Here is an 18899-nt window from a genome sequence, read left to right as displayed (position 1 = left end):
CAGAGGCAGGGTCAAGATCCCTATTCAAGTCCAGAGGATCCAAATCTACTATTCGTTCTCTCTCTCTCTCTCTTGCCCAAAACTGCACTGTCACTGATCCACTTGTCTCCAGCTCCAATTGCTTGTTTGTCTTCCATTTCTGGCACTTGGGCCTCTAAATCCTGGTTTCTCTTCCTAAATCCCTCCTTGCACAACCAGTTCCATGCTTGTTCCAACAGAGTTGCCCAACCTGTCTGTGGCTCAGTCCCCAGACAACTGGGATTGCAGGGTCTGCTGTGGGCTTCATTTCTAAAGTGAAAAAGCTTTACTGCCCTGTTATCAGAGGCTGAGACTGGATAGGAACCCAGTTGTCTCCTGATGCTATGCCCAGCCTTCTAGGCACCTATTGCTATTGTTAAGCTTTTCCAAGTCCCTGAAGTGAATGAACTGGATGGTTTGCCTGGAGGACATGCTGTAAGGGTGAGAGTGCATCCTCAGACCCAGGTTCAAATCCTGATGAACCCTGAGTCATTCATCTAACCTCTCAGAGACTCCTTTTCCATAAAACAAAGGAGGGAGACACCACAAATTAGATCTTTCATCAGACTGAGATCTGGGAAGGACCACAGAGGTCATCAAAATTTGGTCATTTGTTTTAGAGGTAAGGAAACTTCCTGAGCAAAGTGATCTCTGACCACGTGGCTACAGTAGAATCATAGAATTTGTGAGCTGGAAGGGAGCTCAGCTCATACCCAAGAGGAGTATTCCCTTTAACACATTCCTCAGGAGCAGTCTCTAGCTTCTGCCCAAAATCCCTCATGGAGGGGCCACTCATCTCCCCCAAAGTGGCCAGGCTACTCTGGGGCAGCTCTCATCTGGAGGAAGTTTTCCCTTGATAGGAAAAAGTTCCCTATTTTTAATGCCTACAAATCAATAGTTTTTACTAGTAGCTGTCTGAGGTGAATTTGAACTCAAGTCCTCCTCCCTTGAAATTCAGACCTCCATAGGTCTAGAGGCAGCTAGGGAACACCTCAATGCCCAGAGTGCCAGACTTGGGGTCAGGAAAATCTGAACTTAAATCTAGTTTCAGATACTTAACTGATGTGTGACTCTAAGCAAGTCACTTGTTTTCTGTTTGCCTCAGTTTTCTCATCAGTAAAATGGGATTAATAACAGTGCTAACCTCCCAATATTGTTGGAATTGATGAGATAATATTTAACGAGCACTTTGCAGACCCTAATAAATTCTAGACACGATGACAGTCCCTCTGTGATTCCACCTCCTGACTCTGGATTCAATTACCATCAAAATAATTTGTAAAAAAGCAGATTGTCAGAGCTCAAAGGGACCTGGGGATCTTCTAGTTCAACCCTTGGTTTTATAAAGGAGGATACTGAGACTCAGGGGGAAGAGCCCAGGTGGTCAGGTGACATGGTGGGGATTTGGTCCCACATCTATGACTCTAGTCCACTTTGATGCTTCCTCTGCTCCAAACCTAAGTTGGAGAACTTGGGATAGTCACTGGCTCTCCAGGTGAATGATCAAGGTTTCCAATAATGTGGTCCCCAGGGACAGCCTTGGAGCTGGAGGGTTTAGTGAAAGGGTCAGTGCCCCTCCAGGGATCCTGAAGCTCAGCAAGGTTTGCAAAGCCCCAAGGATGTTGGCCAGGGCTCTCATCTGCCAAGGCAGGAGGGCATTTCTCTGGGTTGCTCAATCAGGATGGTCATAATTTATTTGGTAGAAATGAATACATACAACTTCTCTCCTATTCTAAGAGGGGTGAGGAAGCCTTCCCAGAGAAGGGAGGATTTTAGTTGGTATAAAGGTCAGTTGAAATAAAGACTATTTCTTATATATGTCCCTAGGATGAGGACAGGAGTAGAGGAGGAGAGAAGGACTGGGAGCAGGTAGAAGACTCATTGGGGAAGGGAGGGGCGATCTGGAGGTCTACAGACAATGACTACCAGAATTCTAACTGGGTAGCAGATAGGAAGAGAAGTCCCTGAGCAAGAGAGGGAGGGAGAACCTAGAAGGGACATTGGGAAACCAGAAGAATCCCAAATCCCCAGGCTTGACCAGTGAACAAAGGGGCAGCCACACCTGGAAAGAGTGGCCAGAGAGGTCATAGAGCCGGGTTCAATAAGAGAGATGGAGGGAGAGGGAGAGGAATAGATTGGAAATAAAGGGAAGATTGTTGTCTAAGGAACAGGCATTCAGAGGGCACCATAGAAGGGCTGGGGAGGAATTGGGATGAAACTTTGGGGTGGAAAATTTGAGGGCAAAGGGAATGAGGAATCAGCTGGGATGGGGTGAGGAATGACTTCTGGATGTTGATAAATGAGCTCAGAGTCCCTGGGATGTACAGGCTATGATCAGGCATGAGGATGTTTATTCCTGAGTGCGGGCACCACTCTCCTACCCTCCAGGGACAGGAACATTGGAAAGTACACATTCATAAACATATCACACACACATTACACACTATGCACCCCCCACACCACAATACATATCACACAAAACACACAACATACACATATCGCACACAACACCCATACACATCACATGCCACATACATACATTAATACACACATCATAATACACATCACACAGATACACACTCCACACACACAACACATACACTCACACTCCACACACAGCATATACATGTACATCACACATCACACACAACATACACATCACACAGTGCACATCATGCACCTTGTATACAACCTTCATACATATCACATGCTTATACACACATGCATATGTATACCACAATACACATCACACCACACTCACACCACACACACACACACACACACACACACACCTTCAGTTCTCACCAAATCCTACCTAAATGTCAGAGTCAACCCCAGCCCCCTCTGTGAAGTCCCTCCATTGCTCCAGCCTTCCTTGAGCTCCCCCTCACCAGGTGCTTCAAGTCATTCTTCACCCAGGCCCATCTGCCGTCTTGAGAGCTCTACAATGTTTGTCTTTCATACCTAATCTGGGGGGGAAGGTGTGGTGTCTCAAAGGACTGCTAGGACAAGCCCCCATAGGCTGGCTGCAGAGCCTGGTGTTCCATTGTCAGGGGGGAGTATTTACGCCTCCAAAAACAACTAACACAGGGTTTGGCTAATTTTTTTATTGATTGTATAGACTGAAGGGACAGCATAGATTTTAAAACTAAAGACTAAACTGAAGTGTGTGTGTGTGTGTGTGTGTGTGTGTGTGTGTGTGTGCGCATGCGTGTGTGTGTACATTGTTTTTTTATTTTGCTGGGTTGAAAAACACTTCTGAACACTGCCCTTGCTTTCTGGGACAGCAGACAGGCAGCCTTACTGCTGCACAAGTCCTCCTGGAATGGTCCAAAGGAGGGAAAACCTCCAGTGGGAGGTGTCTTGAGGCTGGCTCCAACTAAAGGAAGGGTAAATTTTCTTCCAGTCATCCTCAGTCCAGTCATTTCCCACTCCCTCTCTAGGCCTCAGTCTCCTCATCTGTAAAAAGAGTGGGTTGGACCAACTAATCTGTGAGAGAAGCTGAGCAGGGGGAAAACAGAGTGGAGGGCTTCGAGTTAGACAAGCCTTGGTTCAAATTCCACTTCTGGAGGAGCTCATAACCCTGGATTTATTGTCTTCCCAGGTTTGTTCCTCCTGAAGGAGATATGGCCCTCCATATTGGTGTTGACCAATGGGCTTTGCTGCAGGTCAGAGCTCTAGGGGCTCAAGAGATGCCCCTGCCCAGCTTCCCAAGAGCTGGAGGGGCTACTGGTGTGAACTCCCACTTCTGGCCTTTCCCTTCCTGGAGACGGAGAATGGAAATCCTGAGGCTTCTCTAACCCAGCTCCTGGGACCCGGTAAACCTTCGGGGACTACACCAAAGTTAATCAATATCAATAAAAATAACAATAGTACCAATAAGACCCGAGAGCAAAGGTAGGGAGTGCCCTGGTACGTGGAAATGGCTCTCAATTCAAAGGAGCTGGGTTCAAATTCTAGCTCCACTGCTTACCAGTGGTGTTACTTTAAAGGGTCAAGCAATTTAACGTCTCTAGGCCTCAAAGGAGGTCCTTTCCAGATCTGAATAGTCCTCCTATACAGGGAAGGAACTCCTGCCAAGAAATCCTCAGGAAGCAAGTTGAAAATACAAAGGGACTGGGGGCTGCTGTGGAGGGAGAAGGGCTCCTGGGGACCCTTCCCATTAATTGGAGGCTCTGCATTGGCAGCAGAGGTCACCTGCTACCCTCAAGTCTATCAGAGCTGCGGGAGAGGCCAGAGTCCCCATTTGGGGGAAGGACATGCTGGCTCAGGAGGCCCCGCAGAGGCCAGAACTCGGCTATAAATCAAGGACGGGTGTTTAGAGAACAGTGGAAGTGGTTCGGAAACATGGAGTGGCTGACCTGTGGGGCTTGGCTCTTACTCCTTACAAGAATTTAGATGACTAATGATGTGAATAAATAACTTCTTAACTCTTTCTCTCGACTGCAGGCAGAATTTATTTCCTAAGAGGCTGTGGGACAGGGTTACTAGGACCTTGCTCTGGCTATAATGGAGGGAAGTGGTCTCCTACTCCCCACCCCATAAAGGCCTGAAGGTCCCTTCCCAAAAGAAGTATGCTCAATCAGAGGTAAGTCAACCACCACTCAACAACCATTGGCTTACTACCGACTATGTGCTGGGAACAAGTTACAACTAGGTTCGAACAAGATAACCGAAGACACTAACTGTCATTGGGGAGGGGGGGGGTGTTGAGAAGACTAGAAAAAGTCTCCGCTATAAGGGAGGTGGGAGGTTGGCACCAATACTTCAAGAATGGCAAGGAAGTCAAGAGGCTGGAGAGATGGGGGGCAGGGTTCTGAGCCTCATGAGCAGGGAACAGATCTCCTTTCTCCAACCCCAAGGTATTTCCCTTAAACTCCTGAACTGGAATGTCTGCATTAGTGATGTCCCTTTGGGTTTAAAAGCCTTAGGTTTTTAAGAAACACTACACTAAAAGGTAACTTCAGTGAATATTTTTGTAGAGATAGAAAAATGAGACCCAGAGAGGACAGTGACCTGTCCAAGGTCCCAAAGCAAGGAAATAACTCAACTGTGACAATGACCTGGGTCTCTGAAGGTCCAACCCTGAGCTCTGGCCAGTCTGTCACACAGAACCTGTATTTCCAAAACCATCCATCACAGATGCCACTTTTCTCTCTTAGTCTAAGATCTCACACCTGAACTATTGCAATTCTCTCTCTCTGTCTCTCTCTCTCTTTCCACATTCCACACACACACACATACATACACATACACACATATTTTTATAATACAAAAGGGAGAGCATCCAGGCAGAGTTGTGCTCACCTTGTGTCCACCAGGCCGATACCTCTGCCTGGACACTCTCCTGCCTGAATTAGTGCAGTAGCTGCTGGGGTCCACATGTCCATACATGTGCATATATGTATGTCTAGAGGGCAGGCTCACCACTGAGGCCTTCATCGGCTTCCTTTAAGTTCCTCCTTCTACAAGAAGTCTCTCCAGCTCCTCCTCATTCCAGGAACCTCCCCACTTAATTATCTCTTATTTTTCCTGTAGGTAGTTAGTTTCTCACATATTATTTCCCATGTTTTCTCTCCCCACTCCCCAAGGAGATCATAAGCTCCTTGAGGACAGGGATTGGTTTTTGCCTTTTTTGGTATAACTCAGACTGGCTTAAAAAAGGTTGACTGATTGTAGTATATACTATTATCCCTATTTCACAAATTAGGAATTGGAGGCCAAAAGAAGTTAAATGACTTCCCCAAGTTCACACAGTAAGTTTTGGGATCAGGTATGAGCTCTTGTCTTCTGACTCCACATCTTTCGCTTCCTTTCTGTGCCTACCACCCCCTTTTGTCTTCATTCATTCTCTTGTACAAATAAACAAAAACCAGCCTTAAGGCTGGTGGTGCAGAGCACACCTTTCTTAGCCTCAGTTTCCCCCTCTGCAAAACGTGGACCATCATAGCACCTGCCCATCTCACAAGGTTCACCATGAAGAGCAGAGTAAGCATAGATAAAAACAAGCACCAAAGCAATGATTGCTACCATTATTATCATTATTATTTTACAAACAGAAACAAGTGGCAGCCCAATGAATCTTAGGCAGTTTTAGAAAACTTCCACATCTGTCAGATGGGACAATAATGTGCTAAAGGCTTCATTGGAATGCTGTGAGGCTCCAATAACCTCATGCATGGATCATGATTTACCTGTGTGGTCTCCTGGGCTATTTACCCAAGAAGAAGAGAAAACAATAGTGGCAGCAGCAGCAGCAACATGAACTCTAATGCATGGAAAAAGATATAATCTTTTGTGGACTCTGCTAATGGTAGGTTGGGGACTTCCACTCATATCTATTCTTTGGGGAGAAGTTTCTTCTCTATAGTCTTGGAAACATTCACTTTTTACTGCTTCATAATTGTTCTTCCTATTCCCATTACTGTAGTCATGGCATCCACTGGTTTCTTGGCTGCCTTCACTCTGCATCGACTCATAAATATCTTCTACATTTATCACCCTTTCTTACAGAATATTCATGGGCTACAGTTTTTTCAGTCATACCCCAATCAATGGACGTTTACTTTGCTTCTAATTCTTGTCTACTATAAAAATTGTCACTATAAACATTTAGGTGAATGTGAGGACTTTCTTCTTATCAATGACTTTCTTATGATCTAAGCAGAATCTCTGGATTAAAGGATAGAGGAATTTTAGCCCATTTTTTCACATAATTCTACATTTCCAAAATGGTTACCATTATTCATAACTCCCACAATGCATCAGTGTCCCTCTTCCCAGAATCCTTCCTTCCAAAATTGACTATTCACTTTTATTGTCATTTTTGCCAACTTACAGGGAGTGAGGTATAACTTTTTAAATCTTTTGTTATTATTGATTTGAAGAATTCTTTTATAGTTTTTAGTAGTCTAAATTCTTCTGAGAACTATTTTTATATCTTTTTACTACAATTATGCTTCTTTCAATTCTGTTTACAATACTAACAATAATATTTAACCCTTTTTTAAAAGTGTAACCAAAGTGAAATTTGGTTCAAGGTAGTACAAATTAGCTAAATCCAAAGAAATATGGTTTAACTGAAGTTTCACTTACATTTTATTGGGGGGGGAAGGGTATAAAACCAATATAACTTAATAAGGAAATGTTTCTTTATTACAGAAGCAGAATGCTGAAGGAAGACCTGGGTTCAAATCCCACTTTTGGCAATCATTGTATTAGCTTGGAAAAGTAAGTGCCTTCTTTCCATCCTGTCCTCCTCACCCATATGGGAGGGAAATAACAATCATTTACCTCCCTCCTGGGATGACTGTGAAACTCCAAAGAGACGTTGGAAGTGAAGAATTTCCCTCATTTTAAAGCCCTATCACACCATATCCTGATCTTCTCCCTTACACCAATCCCTAAAGGACAGAAGGGTGGGGAGGGGAAGAAAGTCAGTATCTGGAGCCTGGAAACAGGATTCCGTTAGCTATTTGTGGTAATAAAACCAATATGATAAGACCATGCATTTGAAAGCTGACTTCAGGTCTGATTTTTATTTTTTTTTAAAGAAAGAAACCCAGAAAGTTTCTGTGTTATCTCTCCCCCAATTGAAATTTTTTGAAAAGTGAAATAATATGAGCCACGTCAAGCTGTGTTATCAGTTGGGCAAGTTACATCGCAGGGAAACTATTCTCGGTATTTGAAGTCTTTAATTAGTCTGTTTTGCTAAGAGGGCATTGCTAATCTCTTTGGACTCTCTGCAGATGTGGGAGAGTTAAAGGCCCTGCGCTTCGGAGGAGGCTCGGCTTTGCCCGGGGTATCGGAGCCCTCCAACATGCTTCTTTTGATCACTGCATTATGATAGAACTCAGACATCACCATTGTTTGGGCAATTTCTCCAATCCCCATGAAATATGATCTCTCTCCCTCTGGCATGAAACCAGTGGGCTGCGTTGGGGACGGATTGCTTTAACCACCCTCTAATTTACAATGGGAGATATTAAGCAGAAGTCTTTCCTATTCAACTGCATTGACAGAAAAACTAGAGAGGGTGGCCTGGGGAAGCTATCATTTTCTTCCTTCCTTCCCTCCTTTTCTTCCTTTCATTCTTTTTTTCAAGACATTGGAATGATGCAATTTCTTACACAATACCACCTGTTCCACCAAGGACACTTTTGAGAGGAGAGTCAAGATCCTTTACTACACATCAATCAAAACCAGAAGCTTGGCATGAAAGAAAGAAGGGTGGATTTGGATTTGAAAACTGAGGCCTTGGGTTCAAATTCTGATCATTTCTTACTAATTAGGTGATCCTCAAAATCATAGTCTAAATTTTGGGTTGGAAGATTAGAAGACATGTAGAGCAAGCAGCTGAGGGTCAGAGAGTTAGAATTTAAATCCAAGTCTGTCCAATCATTTTCTTTTCCCATCTTTGCAAAGAGAGGAGCTTGGATTTTATACCCTCCCCTTCCCCTCCATCTGTGACTTCATGGTCCTACTTTAAAGTTCTCCCTACTTTCCCTTAAGTCCCTACCTGTGTTCACATGAGCCCATGCTCCCTTACCTGGTCCAAAGGAGAATCTAGAATGACAGAATCTAAATAGGTCCTCTAGTTCAACCCATTCATGGCCAAGACAACCTTCCTGACATGTCATCGTTGGCTTGAGGACCTCCAAAATCTCAGTGTTCACTCGAATTTTAGTTTGGGAAAGCCAGAAACAGGGAAGCTAGATGGCACAATGGATAGAGTGCCATGTCTGGAGACAGAAAGACCCAAGTTCAAATCCAGTCTCAGAAATTCCCTAGGGATGTGACCCTGGGCAAGTCATCGAACCCTGTTTACCTTGGTTTCCTCAATTGTTAAATAAGCTGAAGAACGGCAAATTATTCTAGTATCTCTGCCAAGAAAACCCCAAATAGGGGCACAAAGAATCCATCACAACTGAAAAATAACTGAACAACAAAATCATTAAGAAGTTTTTCCCCTTATGTCAAATCCTCTTTAGGTACCTTGTCACTGCCAAGTTCAATGACCTTTTCTCAGATCTTCTCTTCCTAGAGTCATTGTTAGGTTTTGAAGTTATTGATCTTCTCTCTAGGTCTCTGTTGTTGTAGTTCTCCTTCCACCAATCATTAGAGAAATGCTTCTCCCACAAGAGCCATGCTAATTTATCTGTTCTTGGCCAGCATAGGACTTTAAGGATGGTGCAAGGACAGCCAATGAAACATGATTCAATATATGCCCAGCTTCATGTAGGTTGGGACATCGGTGTGGACCTTGGAAATCCCTGATTTCATTCTCTGGACATCCCCAAAGCAAAATGACCCAATCCTTGTCCTCATAGGATTCCCTTCTTCTAGAGGGCAAGAGGGGAAGAGGCATAAATACAAAATACATATAATGCCACTTCTGAGGGGAGAGTCCAGAACCTATAGGAAAGGCAGTTTGATTGCAAGAGGGCAGAGGCTTCCTACCCTCCAGCTCAGGGGAATGGCTTAGGGACCTGGGCAGTAGGAAGCGGGTAGGGAGGGGTAGTCCAAGAAGGAAACCTTGGCTATAGGTAACCTAGGATGGAGGCAGAAGGAAAGACTGAGTGCAGGCAAAGGAAAATAGATGATTTCACCCTTCATTGGAGCAGTGATGATTTTGATGTGATTATCAGGTTTTGGGAAAAGGATGGAAAGAGGGGGGATCATTACCAGGGGCTCCTTGAATGCTGGATGAATTCAAGAGCATCAGTTCTGCTGGAAAGGATTGCAAGGAAGAATTCAAATCAGATTCAGGCAGGAATCTTTGCCTCCCCTGGGCCTCATTATTCTTTAGTCACTTTTCAGTTGTATCCCATTCTTTATGATTCATTGGGAGTTTTCTTGGCAGAGATACCAGAATATCTTACCTTTTCCTTTTCCAGCTCATTTTATAGATGAGGAAACTGAGGCAACAGGGTGAAGTGACTTGCCCAGGGTCACTAAGCTAGTGAGTGTCTGAGGCGGCCATTGGACTCAGGTCTTCCCTGCTTCCAGACCAGGCACTATGATGCCACCTAGCTGCCCTGGCCCTCATTAACAAGGGCAATACAGATGTGACCTGTAGAAATAGTTGGCCATTTAGGAAACGCAGTCTTCAGGAGACGGAGGGCCTGACATCGGAGCCCTCAGCACAGTGTCTGGCCTATTACTCTGCTGTGTACTGCCTTGGGATCCAGGAACCCTGGTTCTCAAGCCCAGAGACTTGGGCCCCATCAGTTAGCGGCTGGATGACCAGGGACAACTCCCTGCTGCAGCTTCAGCTTGCTGCTCATAAAATGGGAACAGGAGAATCTTCCAGAGTCTCTTCATTCATCAAAGAGGTGGTGAGGCCTTATCCTGAACCCCAACATCTCCAAGGTGACTTCTGGACTTTTGAGAAGACCCCATTCTGAAATCCACTCTTGATGTCCGCCATCTTATTCCCCATATGGGGGAGCCATTAGGAAAGGATCCCAAGCCCCCTCGAGCATCGGTGCAAACACCACTTGGGGACACATCCAGGCAGAGTGGACAAAGCTGCTTCCCTCCTCATCTTGGACATGGCATAATCACATAATGAGAGGCAGCATGTATCAAGGGCTCACTTACATGCTAGGGAGTGCTGAGCCAGGAGGCAGGAACCTCTTTCTGCCTCAGCTTCCTCATCTGTAAAATGGGGATAATAATAGGACCCCTCTCCCAGGATCAAATGAGAGAACAATTATAAAGCGCTCTGAATTCTCGAAATGCAGGAAATGCTAGCTCTTAATAGAATCCTGTGCAGGATTCCGAGTCTCTTCAACTGCAAAATGGAGATGATGATCCTTGAAGAGCCTGCCCAAGGGTTCTTGAGAAGCTATGCGAGGAGAGAAGGCTGTCCTGCTTCTGTCAAGTAGGTTTGTATGTCTCTTTGGAAAGCTTGGGGCAACCACCTCAAGGTTGCCCACTCACTGCCCCTTTGGGATGGACCCCAGGTGGCCCAGCACAGGCTGGTGAGGAAGGCACTGGAACATTCCGCCCTCCCGACCCTTATCTCCTGCTGCTGCCTCTGTCCTCTCTGCCAACCCTCTCCCCTTCTCCCTGCTCCCATCCCATCATCTCCCTCTCCCGTGGCTCTGATAGCCTTGTGGGAGCCCTTTCAAGTGCGGCCAAGCCAGCTGCATGACCTACACCCAGGCGAGAGCTCCCCCAGCTGGGTTACGCAGATCGGAGCCCACGCTCCATCACCCAGGCAGCCAGATGGCCCTGGAAGAAAGCTAGCGACCCTCTCACTTTCATTTCAACAGCAGCAAACAATGTTCAGTGTTTAAAATAAACTCTTCCAGATGAGCTAAAGATAAACTCTGAGGTGGGTGGACTGGGGCTCTCCTGGGCTGCCTCCGACTCTCAAGTGTTTGATTACATTAACACAAAACCCCTGGGCAGAATCGCTTCTGTCAACAGAAGGCATGGACCCAACACCTCCAACATGAAGCCGCTTCCGGTCCTTTCATGGATGGGCCACAGAGAGGGGCTCTGCTTTTTCACAAAACAACCAGGCTGCCCATTTCCCAGGGCTCACATTCCATAGAAAATGACCACCATACACACAAGAAGATAATTATAAACTAATACAAGGGTATTCTGCTGCTCCACTGACCCAGCCACTTTCCTGTAGGGTGCATCTAAGGAAGGAGTCATCATTTCCTCTCTTGACTTAAGTAGGAGGCTTCCTCTCTGGAGAATTCCCTGGAGCCATGAGGACCTGGGTACAAATCCTGCCTGGAGCACTTAGAGAATCAAGAATTCAAAGCTAGGAGAGGTCATTAAGTCCAATGCTATCTTTTGTAAGTGAGGAAAATGAGGCCCAGAGCCTTGAAGTTGCTTTTTCTGGGTGTCTCAGCTAGTGTCTGAGGGAGGAGCTGAACCCAGGCTTCACCAGATGCATGGCAAGAGGCACGTCACCACTTCTTGTTCCTTATAAAATGGGCTAGCAATGGGACCTGCCTCCCTAGGGGCCTAGCAGGGTAATCAAATAAGATGAACATACTTAGTAGAACTGGGAGAGACCTTGAAGTGTAGCCTCTTGCACAGTCTGGAAGGCCTGGGTGTCAGTCTCTCTGACACACACTCTGCCACCCGGGCAAGCCCTTTCACCCCTTCAGGTCATAAGAAGGTACAGAGTTCTGTAGACTGCTGAGCTCACAAGGCTAGTCCAAAAAATGCTACAGAAAGGTCAGCTACTGTTACTGTGGAAGCTACTGGACCTATTCCTCCTTGGGAAGGCTTGGTCTCCTAGACATGCAAGAATCTAAGGATCTGGGTTCAAATCCCTGCTCTACTCCCTTGACCTTGGGCACCTCATTCAATGTTGCCAGACCCTTCTAATAACAATAATAACAACAACCAGCAACCCGAACATTTCCATACCATGTACAAGGCACTTTTCAAATCTTAGCTCATCTGTCCTCCCAACAAGACTGTGACGTGAGTTCTGCAGTGACTGAGCGGCAGAAGTGAAGCCACTTTGCCTGGTTACATAGCTAATGAATGTCTCAGACTGGATCTGAATTCAAGTCTTCCCATCTCCAGGTCTGGGCAGCCACCCTGATACCAGGTCTATGTCTTCATTTCCACCCTAAAGACTGGTTGGTGGCACTGTAGCAGAACAGAATCCACTTTCACAATCGAGTCCTGAGTTGATCACTCAACAGCCCTTTCTGAAGGTTTGCCTCTGGAGAGAGGAGGGGACAGGCCTGGGAAAGTGAGGCTAGGAGAAGAGAGCATCACTCCCTGGTAAAGCAGGTGACATGAGGCACCACATAGAGCAGAAGCTGAGCAAAGGACATGGATGACTTTCAGAGGAGCATCCCTGTAGAGGAGGAAGTTTTGTTTTCTGGGGAACAAGGAAGATGAGAAATGCAGCTAAAACTGCTGCAGAACTCTCCCTGGGTCAGTAAGCTGGCTCCCTCAGCCCTGCCAAGAAGCTACCACTAGCTCTATCTTTCCCTATTGACCAATGCATTGCAGAACTTGGGGAGTGGAGAATGGGGGCATGAGCTTGGGTTACTTGGGACCTCCTAATTCACATGATGAATTAGTGGGTGGGGGGAATGACCAAGGCCACAAGGGAAGCATGGGGCAGAGGCAAGATGCAAGCCCCTGGGACTCCTCTGTGTGTGGAAATCTGGCTTCTAGGTAGGTATCTCTCCTGAGAGTGGCAGCACCACCTGGGGAAGAGAGAGAGCTGGATTCTAAGGGGCTTGGATTCCATACCTACCCTGGAAGTGAACCCCACTCTCACAGAGGTTCCTCCTTGGCCTTGGGCTGTGATGGGTGCTGCTGAAGGAAAGCCCAGGGCTTTACAGAAGGTCCCTTTAGTCACCTAGAGTTGATCCTGCTAAGATTCAACTCCTTCCTTTCATGTCACCTACAACTTACAGGAGCCTTCTCCCTGGGAGGAGGTTGTTGCAAGCCCTGAGGCGGTGTGGGGGGCAGTGGTCTTAAAGGGTGATGGCGAACATACATGGTTGAGGCCATTTGGAATCAATTAAATATTCAAATGCAGGTTGTCAGATCTTGAGCCAGGAACAGTAGGGTTGGAGGACCAGAGGACTGGAGGAAGATGGCTGCTGTTCCTCACACCAACCTCTAATTGGAGGCAGATTGAAACAACAATAACAACAACACAAAAACACAACCCAGGCTGTCCAGGCTTCCTAGCTCTTCAAACAAAGTTCCGACATTAGAGATGGGACAGAAAGAGGAACAGGAGCTGGGGGCCAGCCCAGCTGTATCCCGACTTACTGGAGAACTTCTACCCCCACGAACCACCTTTTTAAAGTCCTGATCCCAAGGACTGAGAGGGTCAGTCCCATATTCCCTCTATGTTGGGGAGGCTCTGCCTAGAGGTAAATCCAGAGAGGGCTTGGAGTGCTGAGGAAGCCCAGCATTTCCTGAGCACTCAGGGGCCCACCTTGGACAGTGGAAGAAGGAAGGGGATTTAAGTCCATTTCTCTACTTTACATTTCTTCCCCTACCCAGACCCTCTAATATCTGCATAGATGGCATCACTGCCCAACTGCAGCGGTACCATCAAGGAATGACATTGATTCCACCAATTGGTAAACTTTCTGGATACCTGAGAATCTGTCTGTGTCAAAACTTCAAATCCAACATTTTTGTTGAAAATATTCCCAAGCATGTGATAAACTCCCCTACTTCCTATGTAGGAGACACTAAACTTACCTAACCTCTTCTTGAAGAGGAAGGGCCCTAATTATGATGATAAGGTAGCCAAGGCCATCAAATGGCCCAGAGTCGGGAAGACCTGAGTTCAAATCCAATTTCAGAAATTTGATAGTTTTGACTTCTGTCTACTTCAGTTTCCTTCAACTGTAAACTGGGAATATGAACAGCACCTATATTCTACACTTGTATCAAGTGAAAGAATAAAGAACTATATAAATGTTAGTTATGATTATGATTGTTAAACTATCCTGTGCTTTCTCAGCTTGTATTATTGTTTGTTTTGTTTTGTTTTGTTTAGGATTTTGCAAGGCAAATGGGGTTAAGTGGCTTGCCCAAGGCCACAAAGCTAGGTTATTATTAAGTGTCTGAGACTGGATTTGAACCCAGGTACTCCTGACTCCAGGGCTGGTGCTTTATCCACTGTGCCACCTAGCCGCCCCCTCAGCTTTTCATTGTGGTCAGTAAGCCTCAGTGGCTATAAAATCCTTAAATCTTAAGATTCTAAGGAGCATTAGAAATTTGGTCTAATCTCGTTTCACAGAGCAGTGAAGAGGCTTAGAAAGGTTCAAGAGGCTTGCACAAGGTTCCCCAGCTGATTTGTGGCACGGTGGGTTTTCTCTGGGTCTTGCGCTCTTTGACCCATTGGATTTGGATGATTCTAAATTAAAGAAGTGTGGGGTCTGATAGTGTGGCCCACCAAAAAAAGCACCTGGGCTTTGTGAATTCGTTCCCTAACATGTTTTCCTTTACTTATGCATTTTAGACTGTTCCCAATGCCTTCATCTAAGAGGGTCTCCACAGTATCACCTACTGTCTGAATCAATACTAAAAACATTACTTGGGGTAGCCACCCCATCAAGTACATGCATACCTGTCTGCACTCCATTATGAGGACCAACCAATTTCTTTTCATTTGACATTGTCAACTTCACCTAGAAAAAGCCCACCTTACAGAAGTCAAACCAGGTGGAAAGTGGCACTGTCCAACTAGGACCCCTGGGGAAGTTCTCTTCATCTCTCCAAGCTCAACGAAGGAGGGCTGACTGCAAACAGCAGAAAGGATCGCATCCATAATTTTAGAGAGGAGCCTAAAGCTGAGCAATGGAAAGGAGTCAGGAGTCACTAATCTGGGCAGCCAGGCGAGCTGCGCATCACGCTGGAGCCATTACTGCGCCTCTTATTTCATCCAACACTAGGGTGGGAAGGATGTCTTCCAAATGGCAGCTCATTTGGCCTTAGTGTTTCCCAGATGATCGCTTCATTTTTCATCATTACTAAATTAATAGACCCTATTTTATAACACTGCCACAAAGAACATTTTTCCTTCCTCCCTCAAAAAAGTTCAATTCTGGGTGGGGGGGGGGTACTTGAATCCACTGAAAGGCATCATGTATCCAAATGCAGAAAAGATGGCATTCCCTGAAAGAAAGAGCCCCTTTTAATGAAGTCGAGGTGTAGGACAGATTTATTAGCTCCGATTTTCCCAAGTTCCATTCGAGTTGATTTCCTGTCCATATTGCTAAGCCCTGCAGACCCCTTTGTAGGATTAAGGCTTTTTTCTGAAGGAGCCGGAGAGCACAGGATGCGGCCACGCTGACCACACCTGCACGGCCACACCTGGGATGCTACGAATGTTACCAGTCCCGGATTACAAAGTACCGTGTCCCACCCAGACAGAGCGCAGCTGTGATTTATGATCTGCTAGGATCCCCCGTGCTCAGGGAGTCGATGCTGAGAAAGAGCTGAAAAGGGGACTTCAAAGCCGCAGCTGCTCTCTCCCTGATGAGAGGGACAAGCAGTGGGTGCTTTTTGAGTGGGCTCCTGGCACTTTTATGAGATGGTAGAAAACTAAAAAAAAAAAAAAAAAAAAACCCCTAAAAAAACCCATCACTTAAAAATGAAGTGGGGGACTTTTGATGCCCTGGTCCTATGAAATGCCCCAGCCCCAGGGCTGGGCTACACCTCTTTCTCCAAGAACCTGGGTATCAATGCTATTTACTTGTCAGCTCCCAGAGTGGCCATTTAGAGGCTGGGACCAGGGTTTCCCGTCCAGAAAGAAGCACACCACTCCATATCGGTTCAACGATATTTATTCCAACAATTCAGGTCCGTACCAGGGACCCCTGGCAGTGCCATGCCTGCCTGGTTCTTCTTTCAAGTACAGGGTTGGCTAAACGTTTAACAAGCAGTCGCTACTCTAAGAGTCTCCAGACGGGGCATTCTGAAGGCTGCGGCTGGTGGTGTCCTCCAGCAGAGGTCCACGCAGCCTAGTTGGAGTCTAACCATGCAGGCCAGAGAGGCTGGTCCCTGCTCTCCCGAGCCGCCCTCCTCCTCGGCCTCCCGGGCTACTTGAGCATGCCCACCATCACCTCGCTGATGTCCCAGAGCTTTCTGGCCACCGAGTCGTCCATGGCTATGGGCAGGAGGGGCTCCTCTTTGCAGTTCCCGAAGTACTTTCCCGACACTCCCTCCACCTCTGGGGACGAGGCCAGGTAGACCGCGGTCTGGGCCCCCTCTTCGGGACTTTTGAAAAAGGCCCAGGACACCAGGTGGAAGAGCGGCCGGAGCGGCCAGGGGATGGCCAGGTGCCTGCCCAGGTCGGTGCGCACGATGCCGGGGTGCAGCGCGTTGGCCGTGACGCCGGTGCCCTCCAGGCGGCGGGCCAGCTCCCGGGTGAAGAGGATGTTGGCCAGCTTGCTCTGGCTGTAGCTGAAGCTGCGGCTGTAGCCCGCGTCGCCGTGGAGGTCCTCGAAGCGGATGCGGCCGCGCCGGTACAGCGCCGAGGAGACCACCACCACGCGGCTGGGCGCCGAGGCCCGCAGCCGGGCCAGCAGCAGGTTGGTGAGCAGGAAGTGGCCCAGGTGGTTCACCCCGAGCTGCATCTCGAAGCCGTCCTCCGTGCGGCCGTGCGGGCACCGGAACACGCCCGCGTTGTTCACCAGCACGTGCAGCGCGGGCTCCTCCTGCGGGCCACAGGGGCTGGGCCGGGCCGGGCCGCGACCCCCCCTCACGGGGGTCCCCCCCCCTCACGGGGCTCCCCCCCCTCACGGGGGTCCCCACCCTCACGGGGCTCCCCCCCTCACGGGGCTCCCCACGGGGCTCCCCACCCTCACGGGGCTCCCCACGGGGCTCCCCCCCTCACGGGGGTCCCCCCCTCACGGGGCTCCCCCCCTCACGGGGGTCCCCCCCTCACGGGGCTCCCCCCCTCACGGGGGTCCCCCCCTCACGGGGCTCCCCCCTCACGGGGGTCCCCCCCCCTCACGGGGCTCCCCCCCTCACGGGGCTCCCCACGGGGCTCCCCACGGGGCTCCCCCCCTCACGGGGGTCCCCCAACCTCACGGGGGTCCCCCCCCCTCACGGGGCTCCCCCCCCTCACGGGGGTCCCCCCCCTCACGGGGCTCCCCCCCCACGGGGGTCCCCCCCTCACGGGGCTCCCCCCCCTCACGGGGGTCCCCCCCACGGGGTTCCCCCCTCACGGGGCTCCCCCCCCTCACGGGGCTCCCCACCCTCACGGGGGTCCCCCCCCTCACGGGGCTCCCCACCCTCACGGGGGTCCCCACCCCCACGGGGCTCCCCACCCTCACGGGGCTCCCCACGGGGCTCCCCCCCTCACGGGGGTCCCCCCCTCACGGGGCTCCCCCCCTCACGGGGGTCCCCCCCCCTCACGGGGCTCCCCCCCTCACGGGGGTCCCCACGGGGCTCCCCACCCTCACGGGGCTCCCCCCCCTCACGGGGGTCCCCCCCCCTCACGGGGTTCCCCCCCTCACGGGGCTCCCCCCCCTCACGGGGGTCCCCCCCCTCACGGGGCTCCCCACCCTCACGGGGCTCCCCCCCCTCACGGGGGTCCCCCCCCCTCACGGGGTTCCCCCCCTCACGGGGCTCCCCCCCCTCACGGGGCTCCCCACCCTCACGGGGGTCCCCCCCTCACGGGGCTCCCCACCCTCACGGGGGTCCCCCCCCTCACGGGGCTCCGGGGCCCGGGACAGAGAGGCACATGCGGGGGGGGGTGCCCCAGGGCCCGGCCCGCCCCCCACCCTCACGGCCCCCCCCACGGAGAGCCACCTGCAGGGGGCCCGGGCATGCGCACTGGGCCGGCCCCGGGGGCGGGCCGGAGGTGGGCGGGGGTGGGCGGCCCCGCGGCGCACGCCCCGCCCCCCCACAAGGCCCGGATGCCGGCCGCGGCGCAGGCCCGCTCCCTCCCGCGCATGCTCCGCTCCCCGGGAGGCCCGGGCGCCCGCCGCGCACGCGCTCACCTGCAGCACCTCCTGGCAGAAGGCGCGGACGGAGCGCAGCGAGGCCAGGTCCAGCTCTTTGACGACCAGCTCCCCCGCGGGTTCGGCCCCGGCCCCGGCCCCGGCCCGCTCCAGCGCTTGCTCCCGGAGGATCTCGGCGGCGGCCCGCTCGGCGCGGCCCCGGTCGCGGCAGGCCAGGATGACGCGCGCCCCGCGGCGCAGCAGCTCGGCCGCCGTGGCCCGGCCCAGGCCGCTGTTGGCGCCCGTCACGATGACCGTCTTGCCGCGCATGAGGCCGGGCGCGCCCCGCTCCGAGGGCCTGAGGTAGCGGCGGGCGGCCAGCCACAGCCCCGCGGCCAGCGCCGCGGCGACCAGGGCCGAGGACAGCGCCACCATGACTCGGCGGCCACCGCGCCTGCGCGCTCC

General features: G+C 50.1%; 1 protein-coding gene across 1 annotated transcript; it reads right to left on the bottom strand.

Moving 5' to 3' along the window:
• Positions 1-16497: 16497 nt before the first annotated feature.
• RDH14 (retinol dehydrogenase 14) lies at positions 16498-18899 on the bottom strand. The gene is made up of 2 exons (XM_074195029.1): positions 18495-18899; positions 16498-17204 (listed from the first exon to the last, which is right to left on the bottom strand). The coding sequence occupies exons 1-2, from the start codon at positions 18867-18869 to the stop codon at positions 16587-16589; spliced, it is 993 nt and encodes a 330-aa protein (XP_074051130.1). The 5' UTR covers positions 18870-18899; the 3' UTR covers positions 16498-16586.

The sequence above is a fragment of the Macrotis lagotis genome, chromosome 1, assembly GCF_037893015.1.
Source record: "Macrotis lagotis isolate mMagLag1 chromosome 1, bilby.v1.9.chrom.fasta, whole genome shotgun sequence".
NCBI classification, from domain to species: Eukaryota; Metazoa; Chordata; class Mammalia; order Peramelemorphia; family Peramelidae; genus Macrotis; species Macrotis lagotis.
The sequence above is the reverse complement of the archived record's forward strand: the minus strand, read 5'-3'. Positions and strand labels throughout refer to the sequence as shown.